Genomic DNA, 13500 nt, shown 5'->3' with positions numbered 1-13500 from the left:
CTGCATGATCAAGATTGATGGCATGGAAACTAGGGTCATGGCAGATTCAGGGTCCGATCTAACGATCATTCCCCTTCGCACGTATAAGGACATGGTGGGAAAGGAAATGGTGCAAGTGCTAATAACGAAGCACAAACCCACGGTGTTTGGAGGGGCGTCAGTCAAACTGTTGGGATATATCAAAGCCAAAGTTGAATTCAAAGGAAGAGAAACCACGACCAGGGTCTATTTCAGTCACGAAGGCCCAGCAGTGCTAGGGTGGGACGACCAAGACAAGCTGAAAATCAGACTGGATCCCAGCACCAAAGAACAAGTCCTGTCGGTCAGGGTGACGAGCGGACCTGTTGTCAAAAGCGACTACCCAACACTTTTCTCTGAGGAGCCGGGGCACATCAAGGGTTTTCTGCACAAAATAATACTAAAAAGGAATGCGGTCCCCGTAAAGCACCGAGTGAGACCGGTACCAGCCACGGCAAGGGACATCCTTAGAAGTCAGTTGGAAAAGATGAAAATGGAGGGCGTCATAGAAGAAATCGAAGCATCTGAATGGCTGAGCCCTGTCATGCTCATAAAGAAACCCCAATCACAGGAACTCAGGGTATGCATAGACCTACGCAGCTTAAACTTGGAAGTCATCACAGATAATTACCCTCTTCCAAGCATAAATGAACTCATTCTGTTAATGAAAGAAGCCAGGATATTATCAAAACTGGACATGAGGAATGCATATCACCAAATACAGCTACATGACGAGTCGAAACCCCTCACGGCATTCATCACTCCATTTGGCACATACCAATTCACCAAAATGCCATTCGGGTTGTCATCAGCAGCGTCGGCGTTCCAACGCATGATGAATGTCTTGCTAAAGAAAGTTAAAAACGTAGTATACTTCCAGGATGACATCCTCGTGTATGCGGAGGATGAACAAACGCACAACGCCACGTTAAGAATTGTCCTAAACAAGCTACAAGAAGCAGGGGTGCGGTTACGCTATGAGAAATGCCAGTTAAGAGTGAAAGAAGTTGAATACTTAGGATATAAGATTTCAGAAAAAGGGATCAGTCCCAAACAGAATCTCATGCAAGCAATCATTAAAGCACCGGAACCAATCAGCAAAGAGGAAGTAAGGTCATTTCTGGGGTTGGCTGAGTACTATGCGAAGTTCATACCGAAGTTTTCCGAGACCACGGCACCCCTTCGCAATGTACTCAAAAAGGGCTCGGAATTTGTATGGCAAGAACCCCAAAAGACAGCTATGGTGAAGATAAAACAGCATATCATAGATGCACCATGCCTTCAACCGTTTAATCCGGCGTGGGTAACAGTCGTCACCACCGACGCCAGTGCTTATGGACTGGGAGCAGTGCTAACAAAAGAAAGGTGACACTGAACACGTTGTGGTCTTTGCATCGAAGGCATTATTGGAGGCGGAACGGAACTATTCCACCATTGAAAAAGAAATGTTGGCCTGCGCATGGGCGGTGGAACATTTCAGGACATATGTATGGGGCACCAAATTCAAGTTGGTGACTGATCATAAGCCCCTTATCCATATGCTCAGCCCGGGAGGCACAAAAGTTTCCACGCCCAGATTGGCACGCATTGCAGCAAAGCTGCAAGAGTACACGTTTGAGATCCAGCATATCTCAGGATGGAAAAATTCACAAGCTGACTGCATGTCGAGACTGCCGGAGGGTAAGGATAAAGCCACCATGTTCCTCCATGGAGAATGCATAGTTGCATCCATTATGGACTTGAGAGCGCTAGATTACCTGGAACTCAGTGAGAGACACTGGGAAGAGGAAGATGGGAAAGACCCCACCATGGCAATGATCCGCAAATGGACCAAGGAAGGTTGGCCTAGTGAAAAGGCGTTACCCGAGGGCATGAGACCCTACTGGAAGGTGTCGGATGAACTATCGGAAACGGAGGGGATAATCATGAAGTCAGACCAGATTATTCCTCCCACAGGAATGAGAAGAATCATCCTAGGTAGAGCCCACGCGGGCCACTTGGGAAACACCATGACCCGTCGCAGAGTGAGAGAGGCCTACTGGTGGCCATCCATGGACCAGGAAATTCGATCCATGATAGAACGTTGCCATGAATGCCTCAACAGCGACAAGAGACTTAAGGTCCGCCAAGCACCCCTAATACCCACGGAAATTCCAGAAGCTGTGTGGTCAAAGGTCGGCATTGACTTCATAGGGCCTTTGGAAGCAATGGCACCCGAACACCGGTACGGCATAGTACTGGTCGATTACCTATCCAAGCGGGTGGAGGCCGCGTTCGTCCCGAACATAACCACGGCAACCGTTATAGAAGAACTTACAGAAATTTTTCAGAGGGAAGGCCTCCCCAAGGTGGTAGTCACAGACAACGGGGTGCAACTAGTCTCAAAAGACATGGAGGAATTCTTAAAAAGGAATTACATAAAACAAAAGAAAGCGGCCCTGTATCACCCCCAAGCAAATGGGCTTGTTGAGAGGGCCAACAGGTTCATAAAAGGCGCCATCCAATTGGCAACAGCATCGGGCATGGACCCGCTCAAAACCACCAAGGAGGCCATAGCAGCCCACAGACTCACACCAAATGGGATCACCCAAATATCCCTGTTCAAAATGTAGAGAGGGAGGAGTGCGGCATCCACGCTGATCCCACCATGGTTGTCGAAAATACGAGAAGATGAAGCGGTGGACATGGCAGAAGTAGTCTGGAGAATCGAAAGCGATAAGGCACGCATGAAATCATGGAGTGATCGGAGAAGAAGAACCAAGCAGACGTATGACATAGGAAAAGGAGACTTGGTTAAAATCCAGTTACCGAAGAAAGATCAAAGCACAGGATCTCGGTTTAGCCGACCCATCAAAGTGATTCACAAAGGAGCAAATCATGTTCGCACGGAAGACGGGCGAGCGTGGAATCTTGAAAGAGTGGCACTATACCAGAAGAATCGAGGAAGAAGGAAGACCCCGGAGAGATCACAAAGGGAAACCGAAAGAGACTATGGAGCAGGCGAAGAAAGAGAACCAGAAGGAGACGACAGAGAGAGGGTTGAAACCGAGGTTGAACCGGAAGCACTGGGTGCAGATCCCGATCAGGAGCAACAAGAGAATTGCACCCGAACTGATGATCGTCCCAGAAGGGAACACAGAAGACCGGTGAGATACAATGACTATGTTTTACAATGATTTCGGTGTGCGTTGAAAAAGGGAGATGTGTAGAGACATCGCGAGAGCCCGCGCTCTCGCGCGATCTCGCTGCAGGCTCAAGCTCCGCCCCCGCGCGCTCCGCGAGGATTACGGGACGAGCGGAGGACGCGATAAGGTGCGTCCTGCTTAGCCCTTCTGCTACGGGGCCCGCTCCTTACATATCTTGGACAGAGACTCCAGTGCGACATCCTCCCAGCCACCTTAGGCCCGTTGGCCCTTATCTTTAAGGCACGCACGTTGTGTGCATACTGCATAAATCTTGTGAGTGAATAAATACAACGTCACAAGATCAGAGGCTCCTGTCTTTATTGAAAGCATTATACTACAGGGCAAGTTGCAGTACTAGAGTCAACTAGGTCCCTCATTCTCTGCCGTTTAATTTCTCTGTCAGACCCGGAAGTAGGGCACGCAACACTCACTTTGAAAGGTCCTTATTTTCAACATTCTAACACATTGCTTTGACGTGGTGCTGTATGTTATAAGATCCTGGAACGCTGAAATAAGGATTCTACACCAGCAAAAAATGTGTCGATACCACAGGCAATTTTGTGACGTCACCATAGCTGTGTGGGAGCCCAACACAAACACTTCTCCCTGGATCAACCGTCCCGTCAGCCCTCCATGATTTCCAATCACTCACAGGTCGGTAATCTTGCCCGCAGATGATAATCACTTTGCTGTTTACGGTGTGTGCTGTATACACTCCTGTCTTAATCATGCACTGCTGTTACTTTGACAGCCATAACAGCAATGTTCCCCGGCCCCTCTTTAGACTTTCACTGCCGCTCCGTACTTTTGAATGCCCAGTCCTTTCATCGCGTACATTTACCGATGTGCGAAACATTCACAATCTTCGTACCAGTGCTCATTATGGCTTACGATGCGGAAATAGGCACTCCAAATAGTGACAGCCTGCATATAAGGTGCGCAACGCTGCCCCCCCAATTAACTCTAACCATCACTGCTCATATCAGAGATGCAGGAAAAGGGGCACACTCACCTTAGGGGCGGGGGGGGGGCGATGGATGTTTCACTGTCTTCTTCCTGGTGGGCACTTCCTTGCCAACTTTATCTTCTAATAAGAACTGGTACTTTCTTGTACAGCTTTTCCACTGCGCAATCACCTTGCTTGTTCCCTCTGTTTCTGCTAACCCTCGTCGCCAGTGTTAAAATTCAGGTTTGTAGTCTTGGAATGATGACACAGGAGCCTTTGTTACTTACTTGACTTTAGTAGGTTCGTAATATATAGCAGGTAAATGAGCTTACAAATAATAAAAGTACATGAAGGAAAGAAACATCCACCGGTCCCTCTTTGCCCAGCTCAGTTTCCAACTGACAGAGGGAGAACCTTGGCACTCACACCATAACATTCTAAATGGAATACACCACACCAAACGTTCCAGACTCAAACTCACACATACATAGGGAATGGTCACAGACCCAGGATTGGTTAAAACATAACAGTGACCTTCTCATATCACGTTATTTGGGCAGGAAACGGACAAGACTGGGGAAGGAAGCTGGGCTCAATTCCCAAGAGCGATGAGTATTCAAAAGAACAGCGAAGGAAGATCTAACCAACCGGGATTCAAGAGGTTGGGTATGAGAAGAGCAAGTGCTTGAAGAAGCTTGAAGGCAGTCACTCGTCACTGGCTATCTAGATCCTACATCCTAGAAGGAGGAAGCATTGAACTGCTGTGCTGGTAAACTGATGCGGGCAGCCTCTGAATCCCACCCAGTACCTGGCTGCCATGCTGGGAGGCTGATGCTGGAAGAAGCTCATGAGAACCCAGAACCTGAGGGGAGTGTTGAGAAGTTTTACAAAGGGCCTAGAACCTGAGATGTGATGAGAACTTTGACAAGGGCCTAGAATATGAAATGTGCTTAGAACCCCGAGAACTCCCTAAAACCTGAAGAGCCTTGAGACTCCTGAAACATGTTGAGAATCTAAAGGGTGCTGAGAGAGCTGAAAGTGAATATACCCAGAATAATGCAGAGAACCATGAAAAACATCTAGTATCTAAAGGATACTAGGAATGATAAACATCTCTAGAACACTGGTATTGCTGAAAACTATGAAAATGTCTTATAACCGATTGAAAGTGATAAAACCCGGAACTGCCCCTTGAACGTAAGAAGTGTTGGGAACCTTGAAAAGAACCAGTACCTGTGGGTGTTGAGAGCTGAGAACCCTAAAAATCAACTTGGACCTGGGAGGTCGCGAGAGCAATAAAGAACTTGACAGTTGTGAATGCAGAAAAGATACAGAGAATCTGAACAGTCTTGAGGAGAGATTTCTGAGCTTGAGAAAAGAGAGGCTAGAAAAAAGCTTACAAATGGCTGTCATCCTGGCAAAGACGGTGCATATTTGGATTACTGAATTCCTGTTGTCATTCCTTTTCTTAATGCCAGTGTGACCCACATGGTGTTTGAAGAATAATATTAGGACTTGGCAGAAAGTCCTCGACCAGCTCATTAAGTGTCTCAGAGGGGAGGAACCGATACGTTGCTAGATGGGACCATACGATGGGATGAAGACAGCCCTGGAGCTCACAGACGGGAACAAGGAAAACACTGACTTATAAAATCCCTATTAATGTTCTTACATTTGAAGTCCAAGTATTAATATACTTGGGAAACCGACAAACCACAGTGATCCCAGTTCTACTACAGGCACAGGAAATGGTCAAGGAGCCATCCGCTAACACCACTTGCGTGCATGAGGACAGTGCCCACCACCACCTGGCTGTGATTATACCTCTCCACATATGATGTACCTGCAACTATACCACTGCACATCTATGATATAGCTGTAGCTATCACCTAGACACCTCTGGGTTAAGTGCGCTCCTATAAATGCACAATAAAACAAATACAAATAAATCAAAAAGTAGGTTCTTCCCTACAGCAGATATCACTTTTTGAAGTAGAGGAACAGCACCTTGGGGAAGACCAGTTATGCTTATGTTTGCCAGAGCTTTATATTTTAGAAACAGACTTTCCCCCTGTTTGAAAGCCTAGTCAAGAACCAGAGAATTGTTTTAACCCTAGACGGTGTAAGAAAGCCAAAACAAAGAAAACCCTACCTAAAATGAGGCAATACAATGGCTGTGGTAAACAGTGAAGGAAATCTTGGAAAAAGGATTGGGAAATGATCCCCCATATATGGAGAGTTGAGACAGGTGAACCTGGCAAAGATTGAGAAAATTATAGGGAGACCTTTGGCAGGTCAGACACAATTATCATGTATCAGGAATGGAATTCCTACATGAGGGGCAATGGGAACCCTAAAAAGCACTAGACTCTGAGAAGTGCTTAGTAGCCCAAAAAACATGATGTGCTGAGGGCTCTGAAATGAGCCTAGAACCTGAGGAATTCTGCAAACCATAATGAGGGCTTAGAACCTGTGAGGCCTTGAGAATCTTTATAAGTGCTGAGAAACCTCATAAATCACCTAGAACCTGAGTGGCGGCGAGAACCATGAAAAGCCTGATTAACCTGGGAGTTGCTGAGAACCCTCAGAATTACCTAGATCTTTTGTGTGTTTGTGAATCTAGGAGAGATACACTGAATCTGATAAGTAAGGTAGAGAAACCGTGGCTTTGTAGAAAAACCGAGGCTGATTAAAAGTCAAAGCCACCCTGACAAAGACTTTATAAACTGGGAAGACATTTCCTGAGAGAGAGAGCTTTTATTGATAGAGAAATAAAGATGTTGACTTCATCCCTTAATGACACCACTTTGACCCAGTACATATATGTTCTGTCCTCTCCCCCTTCACAAGTTGGCACTGCATAATGACCAAATAAGTCTGATTCCATATTAGTATAAAGCACACAGAAACATGATTGCTCAATTTAATGATTATTTTGAATAGTGTGTCTGTCGGAAGAACTATGTTACTCAACATAAATTAATACAGATATAAAATAAACCACTAAACTCTAAAAAGCCCAGTGGGTTAAACAGCAACCACATCACATTCAAAAACCTTTCCACAGTGTTACTGTTTTCCTATTCCTACAGAATTAACATCCCTATTATGAAAACTTCCCTTGATGTGTGCAGAGTTTGGAAAAAGTTCTTCCTGTTAAATTAACCATTGCTATGAAAACAACTCGTAATAATAACTTTCCAAGTGGCAACATGTCTGCCATGTAGGAAAATATCTACTTATTGTTTTCCAATAGTCCCAGGTATAACTACCCCTAAACAAATTATAATTCCAATATAAGAACCAATTTCGTCAGTCATATTTTATATCACCTCATGAATTAAATTTCTGTTGTTTTGTCGAATTTGCATACCCTGTGAAGGTCTCAAAGGCAAATTATGTATTGTGACGAATCCCTGCGTATTGTGTCATGAGGCCAGGGAGGTGAGACCAATAGTCCCCCTAGGGGTGGAACTCAGCGGGTGGATCTCATGGGGAGGGAAACCCTCCATGTGACCAGTGACGATCACCTTGGGAGAATGCGGTATTCCCCACCTTCATTTCTGTCCCCTCCTGCCTCTCGCCTCACTCAGTACCCTGTGGTCCCCCACACCTCTATGCATCTGTGAAGAGTTGAGGAAACCAAGTACCAAGAGAATACTGAGACAAAGAAGAGTGGTACTGAACTCTATGATGATCATCAGTTCAGTACTATGACGAGGAAGGATGGAGCAATGAGGACTATCCATAGAAACCAGAATACAGATTCTAGTTACTGTAGACTGTCTATTGGTTACCCAAAGTACAAATTAGAAGAACAACTAGACCATTTGTCAAGCATGCCCGGAGGAACCAAGAGCGAAGTTTGAATGCAGCAAATGGCAGACGGTGGAATGGAGCCGCCGTCTCTGAGGGTGCTGCCAAGAACCGGCAGATCAAGAGAAACCAAAGAGAAACCAAGTATGCAGAAGACTTGGAATGCTTCCTGGAGTGAAGCCGCACAGCCCGACTCACTCAAACCGAATCAGGGACGTGGACGACAGCGGGAGCTGAGAGAGGATGAACAGGAGGTCGCCCAAAGAGTCGGAGGAGCCCGAGCAGGACGCCACACAGCGGGAACCTGGCAACAACGTACGGTGCTGCCGGGTCATTGATTGAGAGGGGTAGGTAACCGAACAAGGGGAACCTAAGTAGGGTCGGGGACCCGATACAAACTGAAGTTAATAATATATGGGTCAGGGACCCTAAGAGAAATATAAGGACACAGACATATGCCACATCAGTAGACACTTGGTAGTAGAGTAAACCAAGTGTCACGGAAGGCCATTACAAAGGGGTCTGGGACCCAAGCGAACCACAAAGAAAAAGCCAAAATAAACGTGTCAGATACCCGAAAGAAATACAAGGGCATAGCCGACATAAAAGGGTCTGGGACCCTCAGAATATCAAAAGGAGAGATAATCAAGGCCATGCTTGGCTGCAGCCAATCTCCAGAAAGACAGAAAGGGATAACAAAGGCCCTGTAAAAGCTGGAACAACCTTTACAAAGTATTATATGTGTAACAGTGCCTGGCAGGAGAGTACAACAGGTCTGTTCAGTTGAACATTGAGTGAAGCAGGGGCAGATAACCCGCAAAAGCAACACACCAGGGTATCGGACCCATATGAAGTTGGGCGAGGCCCACAAAAGAAAAGCACAAGGGTCAGGGACCCAAACAGAAGTGAAGAAACACATAATCAAGGGTATAAGGCCCAAAGTAAGTCAGAGAAATCCCAAGAGAATACAAAGAGGTCTGGGACCCACACAGAAGAGAAAAGAGTTAGGGAACAAGTCGGGGAGATCCTGAGACAGCACAGGCAGATCTGGGATCCATGTGAAAGATAAAGAGAAGTGAAAGAAGCTGAAACAAGAGGTTGAGGACCCATTGCCAAAGAAAGACATTTTCTGGAATTCTGAGATCTAAAGTCAAGTCTGGCAAGATAGTGTACCAGACCTGGCTCTACAGAATTGAGTTGGCGGTAGAAGCAAGCGGAAGACACTTCACCCCACCCCAGCCCCTGATTCAAGGAAAATATGTTTTGTGATAAAAAGGTCTACACTACAAGTCTGGCAGGATAGTGAACCGGGCTTAACACTTTGAGAATCGAAGACATGGACAGGAGAAGACAATTCGCCCTTGATACTTGGGAACTGTGTGTTCTGCAGTAAAATCTGGCAAGCTAGTAAACCAGACTTGTTCTTACATTATAAGTTGAAAAAGGAACAGGAGAAGAGAATCCCCTTCATATTTGTGAACTGTGTTTTGTGTTCTACAGTCATGTCTGGCAGGACAGTGAACTAGACTAGGTGCTACGTTTAGAAATTGAAGAAGGAACTGGGGAAGAGAATCCCTGCTGATACTTGGGAACTGTGTTTTGTGTTCTACCGTCAAGTCTGGCAGGATAGTGAACGAGACTTGCCGCTGCAATTTCTAAATTGGAGAGAGCAGGGGAAGGGACTCCCCTCTGACATTTGAGAAATGTGTTTTGCATACATTTGAAAGAACAGTTAAAGGGCAAGAACTTTAAGTTAAAGAATCACTCCAAGTGTTTCCTCATACAGAACTGAACAATGTTGCCCATATCCAGAGTGAGATAAGCCTCCCTCTGGATCAAGAAAATATCCAGGTATCCTTAGTATAGGGTGTAAGGGACGGAAATAGGTTTGGACACAGGATGGTGGACACTTTATTTTACACAACATCCTGACAGAATCCTTAGTATTTCTGGTTGAGGTAGGGCAACCCCTCATAGAGATAGGGTAAGATAGGTTTTTCTTTTACTTTTCCAAATAAAACTCTTTACCAACAAATATGCCACCACTGTGTCAGACTCCTACTTCTGCACCCTTACAGTATGATCAGTGCAGATTCCCAAAAGAACTCATTCAAGAAACAGATCATATCTTCACCCGAATAATACACGAGTCACTTTGATTTCTAGCCAACTAGCCTGAGGCTGATCTCAGAAGTATCAGAAACATCACACATCAGGTAACATTGAACCAGTTCGGGGTCATTTAGCTGTGGCATTCTTCGCGCAGCCTCCTAATCGCGTGTCACAAAAAAAAAAAGCATTTTGTGCGCCGCGGTCTTCCCTGTGAAGAGCCAGCATGGTTAAATAAAGGAGACACAGCAGGAAGTGGGCAGGGGGGCGGATGGAGCAGAGGATTACGCCATGAAAATAACGCAGCAGTGAAATGACCCTAATCCTATTAAATCTGTTGAGCAACCCTGCACCATTGCTCCAGGATACATTGCCAACACTAGCCTGGAGAACCTCATCAAATAATTCTTCAGGTTTGACGCCTTATGTGTGTTCGGACTGAGCCTGCATCTGAAGGCATGTGAATAAATGAAGCTACTGCTGCTTTTTGATTGGCTGAAAAGGAAGCTGTGCTGCATTTTTATGTCTGTTTCTTAAATATCTCAAAGTCTGTTTTCTTGCCACCTTTTATCACGTTATATGTTTTGTAATGAAACAAATTAAAAGAAAGTGCCTTTAAGCAAACACATCAATGTTCTAAAATAACAATCTAGATAGCAGACATGTATTAATAATGACAAGTTACTTAACGCTATGTAAAATGCATAGCTGTATTACATTTTCTCTAAATGTATGTTTAATGCCTTTAGAGCTTTCTTTTTAAAGATACATAGCAGGTCTCTGCCCCACTGCTGGTAGTTGCTGAATTGACACATTAAGACTCTTCTCAGAGAGAATTGGATTAAACTGACTCATCATCTTCTAATCATTTAGAATTGCACGTTTCTACAACCCAAGGAACCGAGGATGTGACCAGTTTTGTGGAAAGTCAAGGCCCAGCTGTGGATCCAAGCACTGATGAAAAGCAAGGGCTAAGCTACGCCGAACAGGTTCTCATAGAGAAGAACGTCTTTCTCCACTATACAGGCAGCAATGAGGAGGGCACGGCCGAGAAGACCAAGGCATCCCTTGACTGCAGTCCTAAAGAGACTGACGATAGCCAGCTCCATGCTGATGACAATGCCTCCATCTTGGTTTCAGAGTGCACATCGCGGACTGATGCTCATGCTGCAGAAGAAGCAGAGAGCATGCAGCGAGAAGAAGTGGAAAGTGTTGATGGCAATATAGAGGAGGATCCTGTTAAAACGAATCTTCATCAAGAAGAAATCATTGTATCTTCAGAGAAAGAACAAGGCGAGCATGGTGGCAATGAAGCTGAAAACACAAGCAAGCAAGAGATACAACACCCACATTCTGGTGATACTTTCTACTATGAGGAGGCCATGCAAAACAAACTTGTGACAAATGAGCTGGAACTTCCGCCAATCAAAGAACAGGTTGAACAGAGCCAGGGGTCTTCTGAAGAAGGTAATCCGATTATTAATGGAGAAATTGAGGCTCACGAGCTAGCTCATGTAACGAAAGAGCAGGATGGTAATAATGGAAACAGAGACTCAGATTTCCATGAAGAGCTCGAGGATATGCCTACTGAGACCATTATTGCTGAGGACCTGCCAAAAGAAAAGAGTTTCAAAGAACACATTAGTCATTCATTTGGCAGCATTGAAGAACAACCTGAATTGGCTCTTTTGAAACAAGAACAACACGTTGGTGTTGCAGAAGAAGATGAGGACTTGGAGGAAGAAATTGGGATCCATTCTGAAGATGATTTAATACTGGAAGCAAATTCTTCTGATAGTGGGAGTGACCAGGAAGACTTGCAGCAAACATCTGATTCCGAAGAATGCCTTGAGCTTCAACAAGAAGAAATTGCAGTGAAAGAAGTAGATGATGTACAGGCATCTCTGGTGCAAGCAGAAGGTTCGTCTAAAGAAGATACAAGTATAGAAAAAGTTCAAGAGCCTTCTGTTTATATACAGAGTGTTTTGGAAGTCACACAAGATGAGATCAAGGATGAAGACCCAAGAACTTCGTCTATAGACGGTGAGAATGAAAAGTGAATTATAACTCTATTAGTAAAAGTCCTAATGTAACAGAAAGCTGTTCTTGGATAGCCACATATGGGAGCAAAGTCTGATTTCTTTAATCAGCCCTAAGTTTAAATTGCTCCCACCCTGAATAAGACATTTGAATGTTATAGATAGATTTTCTTGTGTCCTTGTAAATAAAATCCAACATGTAAGGATGCATATGCAAACTGCCTGAAATGGAAAGCTATGCAACGCTTTTATGCATACACCTTGCTTGATGGATTTTCTGTTTTAATGCATGTACGCATGGCTTTATGCACAGTCTCTGGAGCAATTATCCATGTTGGAAGAGTCATAGTTCATCCTGCTTGCCATTAACAAGCGCTCTACTCTATCAATGGGAGCTTATATGGGGGCCTTCTTCTTCATATGTACTCTTCCTTTCTACCAGCTCTCTTATGCCCGGATCTTGTGAGGATCCACCGACCGAAACCCACTGCAACAGTAAATAGCACCCTGCCTGGCAACAGCGGAGTTACCATGTGTGTGACAGGGTACATTTTTAGGATGGAGAGAGCCTCCCTACCTTCACTGTGCTCAGTCATGGATGTTTAGTGGAAATACATACCCTGGATATGGGGTCTTACTTCAGATTTTCTCTCTCTGGTGAACCAGGAGAGCTAACCGCTACACTAGACTTGACCAATGTCTATGGTTATAGGAAATCATATTATAAATTACTAGCCAGGCCTGAAATGTCACCCTCCTTCATTTGTGAATGCCAGTTCTCCACATGCAAAAAACATGTTTTGTATTTTCCAAGAGTGAATTATCATCCACCAATGGACAGTGGTGTGGGGAAATTGTGTGACGAGGGGTGCTACACATAAATAATCATTCAATGGCAATGCATGTTGGCCATGGCAACTTAACCCCTCACATACAAATTGCGAAGATGATGCAATTCAGTATGCCAGAACTAGTTTGGAGCCCACAGCAGGATCAACATTTCCTCTTTCTATAACCATACGAGTGATGCAGCAGCTTGGCAAGGCTTACGTCATCCTTTCCCGAAGGAAGTGTTTTCAATGCCCAATCAGCATTTCGAAAATATGTTTTCGAAAAATTAACAGGATACCGTGTCCTGTTAATTTTTTCAAAAACAAAATTTCGAAATGCCATTTTGTCAAAAAAAAAATGCGGCAAATTTTGTGACTTTTTTTTTGTTTTATGTTTTTTTTTGGTTTTATTAGTGAAAAAAAGTGTCAATTAAAAAAAAACATGGGTTCGGGGGGAACCCCCATTTCAAAAATAAAATTAAAAAAACCTTCGAAAAAACAAAATGTAGGCAAAATTGTGTCAAGAAAAACGCATTCGAAAATATGGCATTCGAAAA

General features: G+C 44.5%; 1 protein-coding gene across 2 annotated transcripts in view; it reads left to right on the top strand.

Moving 5' to 3' along the window:
- SRL (sarcalumenin) overlaps positions 1-13500 on the top strand; it is a 211609-nt gene that overhangs the window by 69798 nt on the left and 128311 nt on the right. For both annotated transcript variants that reach the window (XM_069646831.1, XM_069646830.1), the window contains exon 2: positions 10948-12117. In XM_069646831.1, the coding sequence (XP_069502932.1) occupies positions 10948-12117 (1170 nt within the window). The remainder of the gene's footprint in view (positions 1-10947; positions 12118-13500) is intronic.

This window comes from Ambystoma mexicanum, chromosome 2q (assembly GCF_040938575.1).
Source record: "Ambystoma mexicanum isolate Mex_15411 chromosome 2q, UKY_AmexF1_1, whole genome shotgun sequence".
Classification (NCBI taxonomy): Eukaryota; Metazoa; Chordata; class Amphibia; order Caudata; family Ambystomatidae; genus Ambystoma; species Ambystoma mexicanum.
This window is presented reverse-complemented; position numbering and strand designations above follow the sequence as displayed.